Source organism: Mastigoproctus giganteus, chromosome 3 (genome assembly GCF_048544385.1).
Source record: "Mastigoproctus giganteus isolate SK-2022 chromosome 3, ASM4854438v1, whole genome shotgun sequence".
Lineage (NCBI taxonomy): Eukaryota > Metazoa > Arthropoda > Arachnida > Uropygi > Thelyphonidae > Mastigoproctus > Mastigoproctus giganteus.
This window is the reverse complement of record NC_143577.1, coordinates 242,846,293-242,867,621: the sequence shown is the minus strand read 5'-3', so window position 1 is coordinate 242,867,621 and position 21,329 is coordinate 242,846,293. Positions and strand designations below refer to the sequence as shown.

Sequence of the window (21,329 nt, the reverse complement as noted above, 5' to 3'; positions counted from 1 at the left end):
TAACAAAGGAACTGGATGCAAAAATAATTTTGATATCACATTCTTAGATTTCAGGAAAGCTTTTGATACTGTTCCACATAAAAGACAGCTGTACAGTATGTAGCAGCATAGCATTAAGGGCACTTTTCTGCAATGGATAAAGGGATGATTAAGTGGAAGAAGTGGACTATTGTTATTAGTGGAGTTTCCCAGGGTTCAGGTGCTGTGTCTATTGTTGTTTTCAATATTTATTAATGATATTGATGAAGGTATATTAGGCTTAATGTCTGAGTTTGCAGATGTTATAAAGGTTGGAGGGTGGTTGATGACAGTCATCAGAGTGAGCTACTACAACAAGATATAGAAAAATTAGGCCACTAGGCTGAGAAATAGCAGTTGAAGTTTAACATTGACAAATGCAAGGTACTGCATATGGTAGCAGTAATTCCAGATTAACATGCAGTAATCCCAACTAGCACATCACAAATGTTGCTTCCTCAGCATCTAATAAATGAGTTTTCTCTTCTGCTCTCGCCGTTACTTTTCTTCCAAACAGCTGCTCACACTGTACGAACCACAGATCTGTCCTACCATAGAATATTGTTCCCACAGCTGGGACATACCTGCAAAACCTCTCCCTCTGGCTTCTAGACTCCATTGAGAAGAGGGCAGTTAGATTAATTAATGACCTATCTCTAACAAAGTCCCTCCACTCTCTGTCTCATGGACATTCTGTTTATGCTGCATTCCTTTTCTATAATTCCTGCTCTATCAATTCCAAACCAGCCTGGACACATGCCACAACCAGTCATTATCCTTTTACTGACCACTTCAGAATCACAGAACCAACTTTTCTTCTTCCTCATTTATTCCTTTAACTTCCATTTTGTAGAACAATCTGCCTTCATCTCCTGTATATCCTGAAAATTATAATCTACAGTAGTTCAAGTGTAATGTCAACAATTATCTTCTTGCATCTTCTGAACCTTCAACTCATGCAAGGTACTAAGTACTATCGATTCTAATAAGTCTCGTGCTTGGGATTTCATTAAAAAAAAAAGCAATGAAGAAATCCATGAACAACCAACTACCTCTAAACCTTTCATCTGATGAATGGTTGCCCAGTGTGAATTCCATCACTGTTGATTCATCGGTGATATATTGACTTATATTATTCATATTTGGACAAATCAGTGGAAGAGTTTGGCAGAACAAGGCATTGCTCTTGACATTTCTAAGGCTTTTGATAGTGGCATAAAGATTTTAAACAAGCTCCCATTTTATGGACTTTAGGCTGCTAAGCATTTTTTGCAATTGGGTAGTCTTTTTTTTTTTTCCTGCTCGCTGCATGTGATAGTAGACATTGCTCTATCTTCTGACTACTCCATACTTTATGGTGTTCTCCAAGTTTCAGTTCATTCTTTTATCTCTTTATACCTGGGGCAGATGGAATCTATCCAGTTATAATGAAGGAGGCAGCAAGGGAAGTAGCAAACCCTTAGCTATAATTATGAGAGCATCCTTAGAGTCAGGGGAGATAGATCTGTTAAACTAACAGGTCTATCAAATAATTATATACCTGTTAGTTTAACTTCTGTTCCAGGAAAAATAATGGAGTCACTGTTTAAAGAGGTGATACAGGATCATCTAGATAAGAGAGCAGCAGTAGTCACAGGCAATTTGATTGGATACTACGATGTGGTCACAAAGGAACTGGATGCTAAAAATTATTTTGATATCATATACTTGGATTTTAGGAAAGCTTTTGATACTATTGCACATGAAAGACTGCTGTGCAGAATGGTATTAAGGGTAAATTGCTACAATGGATAAAGGGATAGTTGAGTGGGAGACGGCAGAGAGGTAATGAATGGACACTGCTCCATGTGGACTAGTGTTATCAGTGGGCCCCCCTGTGGTTCGGTGCTAGGCCCATTGTTGTTAGCATTAGCATTAGTAGAGGCATTTGATGCAAGAAAGCAAGCTTATGCAGCATCAGCCAAAAAAATAAAAAATAAATAAATAAAAAATAACCACTTCCACTTCACCCCTCTGTTCGTTCGAAATACCTGTCCAGATGAGCCTTAAACTTATTTAGGCTATCAACTTCCACGACAAGGGATGGAAGTCTATTCCACCAACCAACCACCCGCTGGCTAAAGGCAAATTTCCTCACATCTATCCTACATCTGTCTTTTCTCAATTTGAATTTATGCCCTCTCAGGTGATTATTCTGAGCAAGAGGAAGAATCCCATCAGCATTGAGCATGCTCAAACCATTCAAGGCCTTATACACCTCTATCAGATCACCTTGCCGGTGCCTAGTCTCCAGACACTGTAATTTGCAAAACTTAAGCCTTTCTTCGTAAGAGCACCTCTTTGTTCCATTCACTAATCTTGTTGCCCTTCTCTGTACTCGTTCCAGCATCTCCACATCCTTCTTGAAATGAGGCCTCCAGACCTGTATACAGTATTCTAGGTGTGGTCTGACCATTGCCTTATACAATGGAATAATCACCTCCTTATCCCTGCTAGAAAAATTCCTATATATCATCGACAATACACCATGAGCTACTCTTGCAGCCCGTCTGCACTGCTCAGAAAACTTCATATCTGCCTGCACAACCACCCCCAGGTCCCTTTCATTCTCTACCACTGTCAGTGTAGTACCACAGAGTTGATACGTTGCTCTGGGGTTGCTGTTTCCCATATGTAGTACTTTACATTTGTCAATGTTAAACTTCATTTGCCACCTCTCAGCCCATCTGCTCAACCTTTCCAGATCCTGTTGCAGTAGCATAGTGTCAGTAGTGTCCTTGACAACCCTGCCAACCTTTGTATCGTCTGCAAACTTGGACATTAAGCTTGATATACCATCATCAATATCATTTATAAATACAGAAAACAATAATGGACCCAATACTGAACCCTGAGGGACTCCACTAATAACATTAGTCCACGATGAGCAGTGTCCATTGATTACTACTCTCTGTCTTCTCCCCCTCAACCACCCCTTTATCCATAGCAGCAATTTGCCTCCAATGCCACACTGCTCCAATTTGTGCAGCATTTATCAATGATATTGATGAAGGTATATCAGGCTTAATGTCCAAGTTTGCAGATGATACAAAGGTTGGCAGAGTTGTTAATGACACTAAACACAGTATGCTACTGCAACAGAATCTAGAAAAGTTAGGCAGATGGGCTGAGAAGTGGCAACTGAAGTTTTAACATTGACAAATGCAAATTACTGCATATGGGTAGCAGTAATCCAAGAGAAACGTACTAACTCTGTGGTACTACACTCAGGGAGGTGGAGAATGAAAAAGACCTGAGGGTAATTGTTCAGTCAGATATGTTCTCTGAGCAGTGCAGAAGGGCTGACAGGTCATGGAGTTTTGTCAATGATATATAAGAATTTTGCTAGCAGAGACAAGGAGGTGATTATCCCTTTGTACAGGCCACACCTTAAGTATTGTATACTGGTCTGGAGGCTTCATTTTAGGAAGGATGTAGAGTTGCTATAACGAGTACAGAGAAGAGCAACAGGATTGGTGAGAGAAACAAAGGGGTGCACTTATGAAGGAAGGCTTAAGTTCTGCAAGTTGCAGCATCTGGAGACTAGGCACCTGTGAGGTGATCTGATTGAGGTGTGTAAGGTCTTGAATGGTTTGAGCAGTCTCAGTGCTGACGGGATACTTCCGCTTGCTCAGACTAAGAACCCGAGAGGGCATAGATTCAAATTGAAGAAAGACAGTTGTAGAGGAGATGTGCGGAAGTTTGCCCTTAGCCAACAGGTAGTTAATTGCTGGAACAGACTTCCATCTGTTGTTGTTAAAGTTGATAGCTTAAATAAATTTAAGGCTGAACTAGAGAAACATTTGAAGTGACCGGATGGGTGAAATGGGAAGGGTTGTTTTTTTTCTTTTGTTTTTTTTGGCTGATGCTTTTATTTTTAATAAAAAATAAATTCTGTTGAAAATTAAAAACTATTTTTTACATAAAATATAAATATGAAGCTTTTAGCCTCTTCCATTTTCCAGTTTAAAAAACCATTAAATGCCATAAATTTAAAATATGCACATGCACATATTTCTGCTTATTCTGTGTATAAATAGATTTAAAATTTATTTCATATTTGGTAAGCCAACAAAAATACACAATATTTGAATATTATGCATGTTAAGAACTGCCAATGCTGAGTGATTATTGCTTTCCATATTTCTATGTTTATTATTCCAAAGTAATAAAAAATATTTTAAATGAATCTTTCAAAAAGACAGTTTTTCAAAAAGACAACCATCAGAAACCATTAAAAAATAACTAGAATTATACTTAACTTGAACTAGAAACAAACACATAATTCTCTATCCCGGGTGATTACTGCTTTCCATGTTTATTGTTGAAAAATAATAACAAATATTTCAAATGAATCTTTCAAAAAAAGTTGTAATTTATAACCATTAAAAACCATTAAGCTTTGTAGCATCAGTAGCATTCATTTTCCCATGCTAGTATTATTACCAGTTAAAAGTAGAACACAAGTGGTTGGGCTGTACCTGCTCGATGCAATCACACTCTGGGAAAACAATAAATAAACCCAACAATTAACAGAGGCTCTTTATTTTCGAGTTACATGCCGCCACTACAGGGTTAAGAAAGGGTGAAATGTTGGCATCTTTCAAACAGAATTTAGAAACAAAAACCAAAACGTTTTCCAAAAATTAAAAAGATCAGCATCTCTCAAGTCTCCTGCAACCTTTACTACAAATGGGAGCAATTCAATTCAGCAAGGCAAAAAAAAAAAAAAAAAATCATAATTAATACAAAGCATGGCATCTGTGAGATGCCACGAGTGAATTTGTTCCCTTTAGGCATTGCGAGTAATGGATAGTTAAACTTGAGAGAAAGAACACTTGGGCTGCCTACACAGCTACAGGTTGGATACTCCTGTTTGTAGCAAGATACTGATTAGAGGAATTGAATGGACAGTGTGGTAGAGGTGCAGAAAAGAAAAATTTGTGGTTTAATCACTGCTTATATGAAAGCGGTTGTTTTTTGAAGAACTTTATTTTTTTTTATTTTTTTTTTAGTTTGCTGAATATATAAATAAAAAATTATTAATAATAGAAGTTACATGAAATATACATTGCATTTCAATTTATATTAAAATTCAGAAAGAAATGAGAATGTTAAATTGTTATTACATTGTAAGGTATAGGCAGTGAAGTGAAAAGAATTGCTTTTATAGATTATTAGATAAATTAATTAGTAATTAGTTAATTGTAACATAATGCATACATTTACATAACTTGTTTCCATTTTTTTGTAATGAGATATTTTTAAAATACAGAGTTAATGGTGATCTGTGCAGGGATTACACAATTACTATTTTAATGCTGTGCTGCATATTTCAATTTTGAAAATAATTTTTTTGCCACTGCTCAATTTCCTTCAAAATTGAAGAATGTAATGTTAATATATCAAAGGTATTATTATTATTTTGTGTAGTGCACGTCATGTTTTATAAATATTGTTCATGCTATGTTTATCTAAACATATCTTGGTATTGTCAGGCTTTCTGAATGTTTAAAAGGGGAAAAGGGCATGAAATTATGATACTTGATTATGTAATTAGTATGATTATTTGAAAAAATATAATTTCTTTCATCCTTTTGAAAATGAAGTGTTTTGCTTATGTTTAATTTAATTTTTATAATTAAAATATACATTTCATTGCATTATTTTCCAAATGGTAATTTGGCCATTAATTGTATGTCTGCTATTTGCTTTAGTTTTCTGCAGATTTTCATGTTATGTTAGTAGTACTGTGCAGTCTCACTGACCACTTTAGTTTTTAACACCTGATTTTTTGGTATAATAAGAATATATTTTTGACTGTATTAGATGGCACTGAATAACTTTTTAGAAAATATTAAACAATTTGAAATTTTGGTAGTTTTATTGAAGCTTAAAGTTTGTTAAAAAATTAAAGGAATATACATATAATAAGAAAAAATGTTTATTATATTACTCAAAAATGGTATATAAATAGTATGGTGCTATCTGTCAGATTGCAAACAGAATTTAAAAATTAATTATACAAAAACAAAACATCAGTAGGCTACAAATTTGTAAGAATACTGCAGAACAGATGATATAAATGTGCTGAAATGACCATGGGTAAAGTAAAATTGGCAGAAGGAAAAAATTTAAATGTTTTGCAGTCTGTGAAACCACACTATATAAATTAAGGGTTAAGGTAAAAGAAATTTCCCTCTGTTGTGTCACTAAGTTTCTATAACTTGCCCATCCTTCTGCAATCTATTTTAGTCATTTCCTCTTTCTCTTCAATATCATTTTCAGGATGTTTGTATCTTACGACTTGGTTGTAAATTTGATGGTGGATGCAGGAACATGAAAACTTCAGATTAAAACTTTTGGATTATAACATAAGACTAAAAACTTTATTCTGACAAAAATTATATAAATCTGTAATTTGGTTATTTGCATTTTACATATTATAACTTGTAAGTGCTTTCCATGATATCTATTATAAAATTTTTCCATTAACAAATTAATAAAAGTTGTTTTCATTTATTATTCATAGTGCCAGAAATTACAATTACTGTTATGTGAATATAACAATGTATATGTTGTATATATATATATATATATATATATATATATACAACATATACATTGTTATATTCACATAACAAGTGAAGTATGCTTTACCCCTCTTTTAATGTAAGATTCGTTTTTTAATTATTTCAAACATTATTCAAATATATATATATATATATATTTGAATAATGTTTGAAATAATTAAAAAACGAAATTCAAATATATATATATATATATATATATATATTTGAATAATGTTTGAAATAATTAAAAAACGAATCTTACATTAAAAGAGGGGTAAAGCATACTTCAGAGGCAGCAAAAAGCATTTTCCTCTACATGACGCTTGAGATATAAACTTAAGTGAGAATAATGATTAAAATTCCAGCAGCATGGCAAGACAGAAGAGCGAAAATTGTGAAATTATACGTAACGATCAAACCAACAGGGAGGGAAGAGAATAAAATTATTGCAGCAGAAACTCTCGAAGATAATTTAGAAAGCCTAAATACAAAGATAATAAAATATAATCAATTAAATTTTGAATAGCCAATTAAATAAAATTTAAGTTTATATATATATTTCATTTATTTTATTATTTTTTTTTTTATGAATATCCCAAACACTAAAGGTATCAGAACATCATGCAGTATTAGTCCCATGTGGGCTGAAGGTTGAGAAAATGATAGAAGATACTTGTTGACATTCATCATTCTTGAATTTCTGTAGATTGTAATTTTTAGTAAATATGTGTGAAGGGTGGTTGTTTCAGAAAATGTAAGTTGAAGGAATAAATGAGGAAGAAGAAAAGTTTCTTCTGTAAGTTTGAAATTGGCAGGAAAAGGATGCTGGCTGGTTGTAGTACATGTTTGGACTAGTTTGGAAGAGAGAGCAGGAATTAGAAAAACCAATTCAGAAGAACAGTGCCCATGGAAGTATCTATAGAAAAGGCATGCACCAAAAACAGAACGTCTATGAGACAGAGATTGGAGAGACTTTGTAAGAGATGAGTCATTAACCTAACTGCCCTCTTTTGCATGGAACCTAGACACCTGAGAGAGGTTATGGGCCACAGCCCCAGATGTGGGGACACTATTCCACGGTAGGGAAAATTTGAGATTTATACAGAGTGAGAAGCTTTTTAGGAGAAAAGTAATGCTGAGCGTAAAGGAGAAAACCCAGTTTTTTAGATGCAAAGGAAGCAATGTTTGTGATGTTCTTATATCAAGACAGATTAGAGAAGCTAGGGTAATCCCTATTTGTAATAGGGATCTTGTCTAGAAATTTGAGTGTTAATGCTAATAAGTATAGAGCAGAAGAATCCTTTTGGTGAGATATGAAACAGGAGTGAGTTTTAGAAGGATTGAAAATAAGCTATCTTTTCCCCATTGGAGAATTGTGTGGCGATCAGCATTAAGGAATTGATAGTGGATGTTTAAGTAGTTGAAGCTGTTTGTGTAGGGCAAGATTTCTCAAACTGGAAGGTGGAATGCAAATGTGCTATCATCAACAAAACTATCAATATGATTTCTAGTTAATAGAAGGTCATTAATATACAAGGAAAAAAAGAGTGGGAGAAAGAACTGAACCTTGAACACCAGCATTAGTGGAAAAGTTAGAAGACAGGGCCATCACCCACAACGAACGGTCAGAGAGAAAACTGGATATCCAGTTACAAAAAAAGTCAGCAATCCATAAGATGGAAGCTTATTTAAAAGACCTTTATGCCAAAAACGATCAAAAGCCTTTGAAGTGTCAACAGCAACTTTTTGATTTTCACAAACTTTTCCATTGAATTTGGCCATAGAGAGGTAACATAAGTCAGAATATCACCAGTGGATTGACACTGATGGAATCCATATTAGCCAGCATTGATCAGATGGAGTTTTTCAAAATAGTTTCTAAGAGTTGGCAGTTGATGGATTTCTCCATTACTTTAAAAAGAGTAGAAGTAAGTGCAGTGGGTCGAGAATTGGATGAGAGGGATTTGTCATCCTTTTTAGGAACTGGCTGGATACAAACAAATTTTCCAAGCAGAGGGAAAAACACCAGTGGAATAAGAAAGTGTAAAAAGGTGACACAGAACAGGAGTAAGCTCAGGAGCACAGGTTTTGAGAACAAATGGAGAAATACCATAAAGATCGTTCAAAATTCTTTTGACAACCTTTTGATGAAAGACCACAGGAGTGAGGTGTACTGGAAATGGTAGGAAGTGGGTTACTAAGATCATCAATACAAGAGTTTGAAAAAAATTTGGATACTATCAAGTTGCTCTAACTTTAGCTGAAATGGCAGTAGAAGTATTAGGTTTTAACAGAGGTATGAGTGGATACCGATTGGCAAAAGGAGCACCCAGTAGAATGCTCGACTACTGTTTCGACAAGAAGCAAGTTTTCTACTCTTAGCCTGTTCAGAGTCAAGTTTGATCTGATTAATAACTGCGTTACAGTTGTTGTGAGCTTTGGTGTAAACAAAAAATAAACATGGCGATTTGGATGCAAGCTGGTTGTGATAGGCAACATTCTTATCTTGAAGCGCCTTCAATATTGGGAGACTAAAGTTTAGATTTTAAGGTGGAGTGTAGAATAAAGTATTTCGTCCCTACAGGTATTATTTCACTGACACAATCTGAGCAAACATTGGCATTAGAAGATGTAAAACAGTAATCCAGCCAAATAAAAGAAGAATAGAAATCTCGAAGATCATCCCCCATTTTGCATTTTTGTAATGGCAAACAACATGAGGCCGAGAATGGCCAAAAGAAAAAGGCTTCATTGTAGAACAGATCATCACTGAGTTTGATCTGAGGTGTCTATAGGACTGCTTGCCTCAACTGTGTATTTGGAAGGGTTGTTTGTGAGGAAAAGATCAAGTTTGTTGGCTGTGCGGTTAGGACTGTCTGGTGTTGGTAGATAAATGAACAATCTGTGTGTGGCATAACAAATTGCAAAAGCTTCAGCATCTTGACCAACTGGGTCTTTGTGACCAGAAAACTGAAGCTATCTGGAGCTCTGAACATTAAAATCACCAAGGAAAATTACCTCACTGTTTGGAAAGCTGGATTTGAGAAAATCAAGTTTCAAAGAGAGGAAGTCAAAGAGTTTCATGTGATTAATGGAGTTTGGAGAACGATATATAGACAACAGATGAATTTGACAGAATGGGGTAGAGAGATTTTAAGCCAGGAACGATCGAAAAGAGGAGATGCCATATTATTAAGTGTCTGACAGGGAATATCAGAGCAGACATATGCACAAGTACCACCTTTGAAGCGAAAGGAATCCTTCAGTGAATAATTAGAACAATTGAGATGATGGAATCCAAATTATCGGTTGAATCAACCAATAATTGGAATTCTGTCAGAAATAGTAAGTAGGATTTGGCAGACTGTAAGTGGAAATGGACATCATTGAGATTGGAACTGGGACCATGTATATCTGTGAAATGAACAATGAAGTCTCTGGAATGCTTAGATCTTTTTTGCATATAAGTTTGTTCCATTAGTTTCTATTTATGATGTATTAGAAGTAAAGAACAGGTAAGGAGAACATGTTGTGTGAAGTAATGAAATTTTTGGATTTGACATACACACAGCAAGAATATACCCAACTCCTTGACATAGTGTGGCCTCCACAATGCTTCCATCATAAGGAAAGGATCTTCACTAAATTTCTAACATTGTTATAGAACCACAACTAATCTCAAAAAAAGAAAAAATCTGAATTTGAAATGTTCTATTTGAACAGTGGCAACACAGATGGACCAGTCCTACCAATGGAACTTTTACTTCAGAGCAGCTCAGAAATGGTTCTATCCTGGCTTGTAGACTCATTTCTTATAACAGGACATGATTTTTAAATAACAAAGTTTTCCAGTTCAATCTATCTAATACTGATGATGTTCTTATGTTGCTAATGAGGATTGGAAACATGTTATCTAAAAAAAAAAATACTGTACTGTGAGTAGTGTATTGTGATTAGTATTGATAGTGGTAAATGATGCAAAGAAGCATGCTTATAGCATCACCCAAAAAAAACTACCCACCTGTTCTAACAATACTCTCTAACAATTTGTGTAATCTTTCCTTAAATGTATTCAAATTATCCACTTCCTACACCAGAAAGCAAATTTTCACACAGCTACCCTGTAATCATTCTTTTTCAGTTTAAATGTAGTCCCCTTATGTGTGCTGCTTAAGAAAGAATAAATATGCCACCAGCATTTAGTTTACCCAACACATTTTAAAGCCTTAAACAGTTCAGTCAGGTCTCCTTGCAGGCCTAGATTCCACGTGATACAATTTGTAGAACTAAAGTCTTTCTTACTAAGAGAGACTTCAGTTACCTTTCTGTGTCCTTGACTAATCTTGTTGCCTTTCTTTACACCTGTTCTAGTGCATCCACATACTTCCTAAAATGAGACTTCCTGCCCCATCTCAGGAATACTCAAGATGTAGCAATTTAAATAGGCGCCTCCGTAGCCAGGTGGGAAGGAGCAGCAGTGCGTAGCACACGCTTCTTGATTAGACCGGGGTTCGAGCCCGTCACCACCAAATACGGAGGATGCGGAAAGGTCAAGGAATGACCACTGCATATCCCGGAGCAATATGGCCTTAGTTGCTAGTGCTCCTAAAAACCAATTAACGAACAAACAAGCAATTTAAATATAAACGAATCAGAATCTATTCCCACTTAATTTTCATTCTAGATTTCTCATTTTTTGCTGAAATGTTTTAAATTTGATGATATAATTGGACAAAATATTATCATTTCAGTTTTGATTTATAATCTGAAATTTTGCATCATCAACTACTGTAAGTGAAAAAGTCATTCCCTGTTGTAGTTTGGTCTTAAAACATCATCAACACCAATATACTTTAAAAATTCACACACATTTATTTATATTCAAGAAGGACATTATGTGGAGTACTGTTAAATAAAAAAGATTTAATAAAGATACTTTTCTACATGAAGTGTTTTAATTTATTTATTAGTAGTGGCAAATGATACATGAAAGCAACCTTATAGAGCAACAGAAAAAAAAAAAAAAAAACACTTCCCACATGACCTGTCCATCCCCTCCAACAGTTTATATACTTCTTCCTCCAATTTATTAAGTTTCCCATTTGCACAATAACAGATGTAAGTTTGTTCCAACAATCAACCATCCTTCCTCAATTCAGTTTTAATTTATGCCCCCCTCAATTGTGTAGTCTGAGGAAGAATACCATCAGCAGTGATCTGCTCAATCCATTCAGGGCCTTAAAAATCTCAATCAGATCACTTTGCAGGTGCCTAGTCTCCAGATTCTGCAATTTGCAGAAATGGAGGCTTTCTTGATAAAAGCACCCTTTTGTGTTCCCGTCACCATTCTCATTGCCCTTCTCTATATCCATTCCAAAAGATCTACGTCCTTCCCAAAATGAGGCCTTCAGACCTGTATGAGGCACTCAAAATGCTACCAAACCATTGCCTTGTACAATGGGATAATCACCTTATCCCTGCTAGCAAAATTCCTGTATATCATTGATAAAACCCCATGAGCTGGCCTGGCAGCTTGTCTGCACTGCTCAGAGAACTTCATATCATTTTCACAATTACCTCAAGGTCTTTTTCATTTTTCACTACCTTGAGTGTAGTACCACAGTTGGTATGTTAATATGGGATTACTGCTACCCATATGTTAGTACCTTAGAAGTTTAAGTTTAACATTGACAAATGTTGGTGTTAAACTTAAACTTCCATTTTTTAGCCCACCAGCCTAATTTTTCTATATCTTGTTGCAGTAGCTTACCTTGATTACTATCATTAACCACACTGCCAACCTTTGTATCGTCTGCAAACTTAAACCTTAAGCCTGATATATCTTCATCAATATCATTAATAAATATTGAAAACAACAATGGGCCCAGCACTGAACCTCCTGTCGGGACTAAAAATGCTTCATGGACTAAAGTTATTAGTGGGGACTCCACTAATAACTTTAGTCCATGAAGAGCAGTACCCATTGATAATCACTCTCTGTCTTATCCCACTCAGCCATCCCTTTATCCATAACAGTAACTTGCCTTTAATGCCACACTACTCCATATAGTACAGCACTCTTATATGTGACAGTATCAAAGGACAGTTGGTACTTTTATATCCCAAACAATCCCAATAACTAAATAAAATTGGCTGTTTCATATTTCAGTATCAAAATCAGTCTTCAGGCTTGTATTTTTGGGTTCTATAAAATTATGTACAAAGAGAAGTTAGCTAAGGTTGACACCAGTTATCAATTGTATAATCAGAAATTGTAATATTTAGCCAAGTTATCAAATTTTATTGTCAAAGTCTGGAGACTATATCTAAAGAAAGCCAATAAGGTTCTTGAAATGATTCAAATAGAGATGATTTGTCTGTTAAGAATAGCAGGTTATTCACAGTAGATAGGAGAATACAAATTCTTGGATTACAGAACTTGGAAACTAAACATCTTTGATAATGGGGGGTTGATTGAGGTGTGGTGGGACAGGATTTTTCATATTATTTTTTGATGATGAAGTAAAAACATGGCTTCTTTGTATATTTCACCTTTACTAAGTTAAAATTTTTAGTGCACAAATGTAGGAAAAAGAAAAATGGATGACAAATCTCCTAAACCTAAAAATAACAACATAGGCATAAATACCTTTAATTTGAAACAGATTTCTAAACAATCTTTTTACTGCATAATTATTTGTATGAGCTATTTCCATCGATAATAAAGGAATATAAATTTAATTATTACATTTTTATTTTTTATATTTAGATATAATAATCGAGCTAGAAGCTCTCGTCCCCTACCAGAGCATCCACCATACACACTCTTTGTAGGTAACCTTCCTCAAGGCATTGTCCAAGGAGATGTTGATGAGATATTCAAAGGACTCAAGGTAATGGTTAAAGATATCAGTTCATGGATAATCATCTACCTTTATAGTTCATACAGTTGTAAACTACAAATAAAATTCTCTAGCTATTGTTATAATATGTTGGTTATGACTTGTGTTGTTGTATTTTAATTATAAACTAGAAAATCCAGTCTGCTATGCAGGTAATTTTCTAATATGTTACTTTTTTGTTCACTGGCCACTTTGATAATTTGCCAGTAATTTACTTGCTTTGATGCATGATTTTATTTGTTGAAGTTACTTCCCAAACTGCTCAGCAATGTGTTAACCTAAACCTGATATCATAAATAAAAAACAGTACCTGTTTCACTTTGTGAATTAATTCAGCAGATTTCATTTTCATTTCACTAAAACAAGGAAGCAGATACAGCGAAAACCATTCAGTCCATTGACAGTGTTATTTTTTATTAGAAAAAAAGTTTTTTTGGTTTTTTTTTTTTGAGAAAAAAATGTATTAAAGCTGTAGCCCCCCCCTATCCCCCCAATTGCTCTAGATTCTGGCAATAGTATCTCTCTTTTTAACAATTTTATTGCCTTGCTAACTTATGCATGTCAGTGGAAGTGCATCAGATAGTTCGCATGGTTTTATAAGTGTTCTGTACTATTATCAATAGTGAGCATATTACCAATATATTGTGCCATCTAGTATTATTATTGGCCATATGGTGCAAGGAAGCCTAAGTCTTATGCTGTAGGAAGTTTTCTTTTAGCCAGCAAGTCATTGATTGTTGGAACAAGTTGCCCTCACAGGTAGTTGAGGCTGATACTTTGATTAAATTCAAAGGTTGGATAGTTACCTATATGAGGAGGAGGAGGGAAGCATGTTATTTGCATTTTCTTGTCTACTTTTTTTTTTTTTTTTTGCCAGTGCAGCAACAGTTTGTGGTTTTTTGCACTATATATGTGGTGAATATTATTGCTATAAGTAATCTGTAGCCATCACACATCTCATTAGTGCCACTGTTATTGTAATAACCTTGGAAAATGACCATTAACCCACAAAAATGCATACACCAGCAGCAAACATGTTAATCCCAAATGTTTTGGTCCTTGAGGTTGTCACAGACATTCTCTCAGATATGCCAGACAAGCTGCACTTGCTACCTGGGAGTCTAAAACGCTGATGAAACTGATTCGGGTGACACTCAAGTCAAGTGGACCCAATTTCGGCGAAGTCCGGATAGCCTGTGACAGCCAAATCCTCTGCTTGCACCTTCACGATGGTGGGACTATTAGTAATCCTGGGTATAACCTCCATGCACAAGTACATGGTGGGTGACCACCCAGGTGTGAACCAACGTAAGCAGGGGTCAGGGTGTGGTACCCACACCATATGGAGGAACGCCGCCCCTCTATGTTACCAGGCAGCACTAGGTGGTAGATGACTCTCATCAACCGGTGAAATACCACCACTTTGCTTATTGGAGGCTTGAAGTGGTGGAACCCATGTTTAGTCTCTAGAGCTAAGTTCCGGTCAACCCTTCCCTATCTCTTCTAACATGCAGTATGATTGATAACTTTTGAGGTTACGACGAACGTCGTGGCAAGATCCAATATTCCTTACATTTCGAGGGTACAGCTCTAAAACGGTGTTCGCAGGCCGGCCACTAGTTAGTACACCGGACTGAACCTATTGGTAACTCTTTAGGAGGCTTCCGGATCAGCTAGTGTATAATCTTGCTACCTCTATTCTGCCAGATAGTGACTGGAGGGAGTCCGAGTAGTGTGTATGCGGGGAGCATTGTCGAGGCCACGTCATGTCAAGGATCTGGGTATATTCTTACCACATGTACACCATATCCAAAAATTTCATTACTTCATACAGCATGTTCTACCCACTTCAACTTCTCGAAAATCTGCTACCAATTCCTTAAATGATCTCCAGGTAATTCTCCAGTGGGGCAAAGACAACTTAGTTGATTTCAACCCTTCTAAAACTCAGTCTTGTCTTATATCTCGCAAAAAGGGTTCTTCTGCTCTTATGCTTATCTTTAGTGACACTCCGATTTCTAGGCAAAATGATATATTTCTTTTGGGGATTACCCTGACTTCTAATCTCTCTTGGCACAAGCACATTACAAATATTGCTTCCTCTGCATCTAAAAAACTTGGTTTTCTCTTTCGCTCTTGGCGTTACTTTTCTTCGAAACAGCTGCTCACTCTGTATAAATCGCAAATCCGCCCTGCCATGGAATATTGTTCCCACATCTGGGGTGGTGCCCCCAAAACCTCTGTCAGGCTTCTTGATTCCATTCAGAAGAGGGCAGTTAGGTTAATTAACGATTCATCTCTAACAGAGTCTCTCCACTCGCTTTCTCATAGACATACTGTTTCTGCTGCATGACTCTTCTATAGATATTTCCATGGGCACTGTTCTTCTGAATTGGCTTCTATAATTCCCGCTCTCTCTTTCAAAACAGTCTGAACACGTGCTGCCACCAGCCAACATCCATTTACTGTCCAACTTCAAACCCACAGAACCAACTTTTCATCCTCCTCATTTATTCATTCAACTGCCGTTTTCTGGAACAACCTTCCTGCATACGTATTTCCTGAAAATTACAATCTATAGAAGTTCAAGTCCAATGTCAACAAATGTCTTCTTTCGTCTTCTCAACCTCCAACCCAAGCACAGTACTAAATACTATAGGTTCTAATACCTCTCGTGTTTGGTGTTCACATAAAAAAAAAAAAAAAAAAATGTTACCCTTGAAAGGATCTAAATGTCTGTTCCAGAGAGGTTGAAAACAAAAGGACACCTATAAAAGTGTGCATCTGTATTGGTGAGTCCATTTTGGAGAAGTTTTCAAAGGGAGTTGGGAGTCTGTCAAAAGCAATTCGCAATTTAGATGATTGTCAGTTTCAACAAATGATGAAAATATGTCAAATATGAAATCATGCCATTCCACATTCCATTTTAACAAAAACTTTGTACGAGTCACATTTTCACAAAGTTTGCCACAGCTGTTAAAAAGAACAACTTGAACACTGCCAGCAAATTGCTTATGATTTCTTTGACTGTGCAACTAATGGCAAAACATTTTTGAAACTTTATATAGCTAGAAATAAAACATAAATTTACGAGTTTGATCATGAAACCAAACAGCTGTCATCGCAACAGGAGGCTCACCCCTGCCCCTCCCCAGACACAAAAGAAAAGTATGATTAATTGAGCAGAAAAATGAAGGCCATGTTGCTTGTTTTTTTGATTGTGATGGCAAACCACTCATCCCGTTGTAGCATATGTGGTGGACAACACCACAAATACACTCTGTGGGGGGAGAACAAAAAATAATTAGTTAAAGAGTCCTACATTGAAGTTCAGAGATGCTTTCATTGTGCAGTTTGAAGAAAAAGCCTGCAAAAGTGGAATGCCAAAGATGTGCCATTGCATTTGTTACTGCTTGTGCAGTTTTTTGCAGAAACATGTAATCACTCAAGTCCGGCAATCCCCAGTTTTCAGACATAGCTCTGTATGACTTTTTTTTTTGTTGTTTCCTAGAGTGAAAAAATCCTGAGAGGACATCAATTTGATGATGTACAAACAATAAAGAGTAATGTAACAGCCCATCTTTCAGCAGTTCGAAATCAGCTTTTCAGAATTGCTTTGAAAAGTAAGAAAATCATTAGTGCATCACTGTAGAAGGTCACTATTTTAGAGGGGATTAAAGCACTCACCTTGAAGTTTGCTTATTGTCACTATATCATAGCAGGCCAGATGCTTTCTTAACAGGCTTTGTATTTTAGTACTTAAATTAATACTTCCAACCTTTTGGAAGTTTTAATTCTAACTTTTGGCATTTCACAACTAATTTCATCTACACCTGCTGCCTTTCCATACTTGATATTGTCCATCACCTTTTCAACCTCAATAATACAGTATCCAAAATTTCCCCATTTCAATCTTTTCCTTTGTTAATGTCTTTAGATCCCTCAATTAGCAAACCATTTTAAGTACTTACTCCATATTTCTGATGTATGCTTCTTTTCTGTTTTAACTTTGCTCTTTTCATGTTTACCTTAATTATTGTTTTTCCTCCTGTTATGAGATTTTTAACTAAATATTTAAATATTTTCCCACCGTCCTGATAAGTTTTCCATGTCTTTCCCAAGATTTTTCTTTATTCCTTTCACACATGATTTATTATATTTATTTGCCTTTTTAACCTCTTGGACCTTCCCCGACATCCAAGTTTTCTCTCTTTACTGACCCTTCTCTTTATATACACCTCCTTAGCCATTATTTCTCTTTAATTTTTGCTTTTTCATTGTCTAAGGTTATTAGCATTAAAAAAATACTGCTAAATTTGAGTAATTGAGTTAGTTACTGTCAGGTGTGAGAGATTTTTGTCGATTTTAATACTTTTTATGCTTATTTTTTGGCACTAATCATCATTTTAATTTGTTCATCATATTAAGATGATGGTCACTTCCAATCTTTCTCTCTCTCTCTCTCTTTATACAGGGTGTTTCAGTTAAACGTTTCAGAACTTCTAAGAGGGGTAGGGTACATCCTGACAACTCGAAATCATATAGCAATGTGGGGTCGGAAATGCTTTCCTGAAGCAGTGTTGTACACAGAAGCACCATAAAGAAAAGAGACCGTAAGTGAGAAATCGTTTTTAATAATACATGAAAAGAAGCAAAAGGTACATGGATTAAAGTAAGTGTTCGAAGTTTCTTCCACGGGCTACAATGCACGCCTCACATCTCCGACGCATGGACATCCGAACATTCTGGAATACTCCAGGCGAATTTCGAATTTCTTCGGCAGCTACTGCGATTCTTGCAACCAGCTACAGGGGAATCCAAGAACGAGTACACGAAGTCTAGCAAACGCAGTCGGGGTTTCCCATTGCAGCGTCTGGAGGATTCTCCGAGAACAAGACATGCATCCGTTTCACGTGCAGCGTGTCCAGACACAGCAACCGGAGGATTATGCACCTCGTATTGCTTTCGCACAGTGGTACCTTGGAAAATGTGCTACAAATCCCCTTTTTCCAGCTGAAGTGTTGTTTTCCGATGAGGCATCCTTCACAAGGGAAGGAATTTTCAACACGCATAACGACCATATCTGGGCGGTCGAGAATCCGCATGCAATACGACGTCGTGCAGCACAGATTCGATTTTCGGTCAATGTATGGGCCGGTATTATGGGAGATCACCTCATCGGACCTTACCTGTTACCGTGTCGTCTAACCGGACCTATCTACTTGATCTTTCTGCAGCAAGTATTGCCACAACTTTTGAGAGATGAACAGATTTCTGCATCGACGCAACAGACAATGTGGTTCCAACACGATGGAGCCCCTGCCCATTATAGCGGAGATGTTCGTAACTACCTGGATGTCACATTTGGTCAACAGTGGATCGGACGTGGTGGTCCCGTGCGTTGGCCTGCTCGGTCACCCGACCTATCATGTCTTGATTTTTATTTCTGGGGTCATACGAAATCGCTAGTTTATGACACCCCTGTTGACAATGCTGAGGAGCTGGTTGCAAGAATCGCAGTAGCTGCCGAAGAAATTCGAAATTCGCCTGGAGTATTCCAGAATGTTCGGATGTCCATGCGTCGGAGATGTGAGGCGTGCATTGTAGCCCGTGGAAGAAACTTCGAACACTTACTTTAATCCATGTACCTTTTGCTTCTTTTCATGTATTATTAAAACGATTTCTCACTTACGGTCTCTTTTCTTTATGGTGCTTCTGTGTACAACACCGCTTCAGGAAAGCATTTCCGACCCCACATTGCTATATGATTTCGAGTTGTCAGGATGTACCCTACCCCTCTTAGAAGTTCTGAAATGTTTAACTGAAACACCCTGTATATATATATATATATATATATATATAGAGAGAGAGAGAGCGCGCGCGAAATCAGTCTTTTGTTCAGTTTGGCTAGTAATAGTAATGGTAAGTCCTTGTCTTACGGTATATGCTGTTTTTCCTTACTTTTGGCTTTACTTTTCTCACTTACTTCTGTAAGGTCATCCATGATCTGTATGCAACACCTCTATTAGCATACTAACGTTATATCAAATTTAGTATAATTATATTCAAAATTTTAAATTTTAAAATTAAATTTGTAAATTACCAAGTGTCTTTTCACACGTGTACCTATGCATACAGAGCATGTCGGAAACAGAAGTAAGAACATTGCGGTCTTTTTCATTATTTTGGTGGATGACCTCTGATGAAGACACAAAAATTATGAAAGACACTGCAATGTTATTTCCACCTTGATCGTGCGTTCAAAATCTTTCAAGTTTTTCAAAATCTTAAAATTTTTCAAAATTTATTTGGTATTGTTTCAATCGGTGCAAATCTTATCGTTTTATTTTCCTGTTCATTTCATCCTCTTTATTTCACAACATATATCGCTCCCAGGGTATACCGTATATTCATCAGTTTTAATTTTTACATAAAGCTCGTTAACATGTTCTACCTACAATATTTTATATATATATATATAAATGGGTATTCAAATTTAAACATTACCCTTTAAAGGTAATGTTTAAAGAGTTACGTAGAAAAGAGAAGAACTATGCATTTAGGCAAAGCTTAATAAAGAAAGTCCCTGAAGGCTTCCCATTTAGAATTTACTGTTGGTAACATCATCAGTTAATCCCACTGTATAGAATTTAAAAACTGTCTGAGACCACTGTAGTCACCTTTATGAAAACAAAACCCTTCCCCTTGATGGGGGGGCGCATCCATAGCCAGGTGGGCAGGAGCAGCAGTGCGTAGCACACGCTTTTGATTAGACTGGGGTTCGAGCCCGTGAACACCAAATATGGAGGGTGCGGAAAGGTCAGGGAATGACCACTGCATATCCCCGGAGCAATATGGCCTTGGTTGCTAATGCTCCTAAAAAAAAAAAAAAAAAAAAAACAACAAACCCCTTGATGGTAGTTACATCTTTAAGTAAATCCCACATCAGTACACTGTCATCACTTTCACCTAGTGGTTCCTTTATCTGCAAATTCTTTATGCATGAATAAACACTGCTGATAATCAGATCAAGAATATTACTCCCTCTGGTTACCTCTCAAACATGTTTCTGTAGAAAACAGTCCTCCAATAAATCCACAAAAGTCTTGCTAGCATGCGAGTGACCAACCCACAAGTTCCAGTCAATATTTGGAAAGCTAAACTCCCCCATTACAAGACATTCTGATTTACTGGCCCACTCTATTTCTCTGTACAACTGTTCGTTGTACTCATCAGAGTCATTAGGCCTATAACACACTCCTGCTTTCATTTTCCCTTTCCCAGGGTTTGCGACACCAAACAGACTCAACGTTGCATTGTCCACCCATGTCAGCCGGATGCACTTCCTTAGCTTTTATGTGTTTCTTAACTAACAGCATAACCCCTCCTCCCTTCCTATCATGTCTATCCTTTCTGTACACATTGTACTCTCCAAATTCCAATTCTGCGCTGCCTTATATCTGTGTGACACCATGTCTCTGATAAACCAACAATATCTGCCTTTGATGTGCGCCTCCGTAGTCAGGTGGGAAGGAGCAGCAGTGCATAGCACATGCTTCTTGATTAGGCCGGGGTTCGAGCCTGTCACCACCAAATATGGAGGATGCGGAAAGGTCAGGGAATGACCACCGCATATTCCCGGAGCAATATGGCCTTGGTTGCTAATGCTCCTAAAAAAAACCAGCCTTTGATGCCTCGATCAGCACTTCAAATTCATCAAATTTATTTACTATACTTCTAGCTTTGGTGCACATGCACCTATTGTATACATGCACCTATTGTTACTCTTAGTTACTGC

At 36.6% G+C, this 21,329-nt stretch overlaps 1 protein-coding gene across 1 annotated transcript in view; it reads left to right on the top strand.

The window, feature by feature from the left end:
* LOC150088975 (eukaryotic translation initiation factor 4H-like) overlaps window positions 1-21,329 on the top strand; it is a 131,816-nt gene that overhangs the window by 31,495 nt on the left and 78,992 nt on the right. The window contains exon 2 of the mRNA XM_090370980.1: window positions 13,399-13,522. Within this exon, the coding sequence (XP_090227106.1) occupies window positions 13,399-13,522 (124 nt within the window). The remainder of the gene's footprint in view (window positions 1-13,398; window positions 13,523-21,329) is intronic.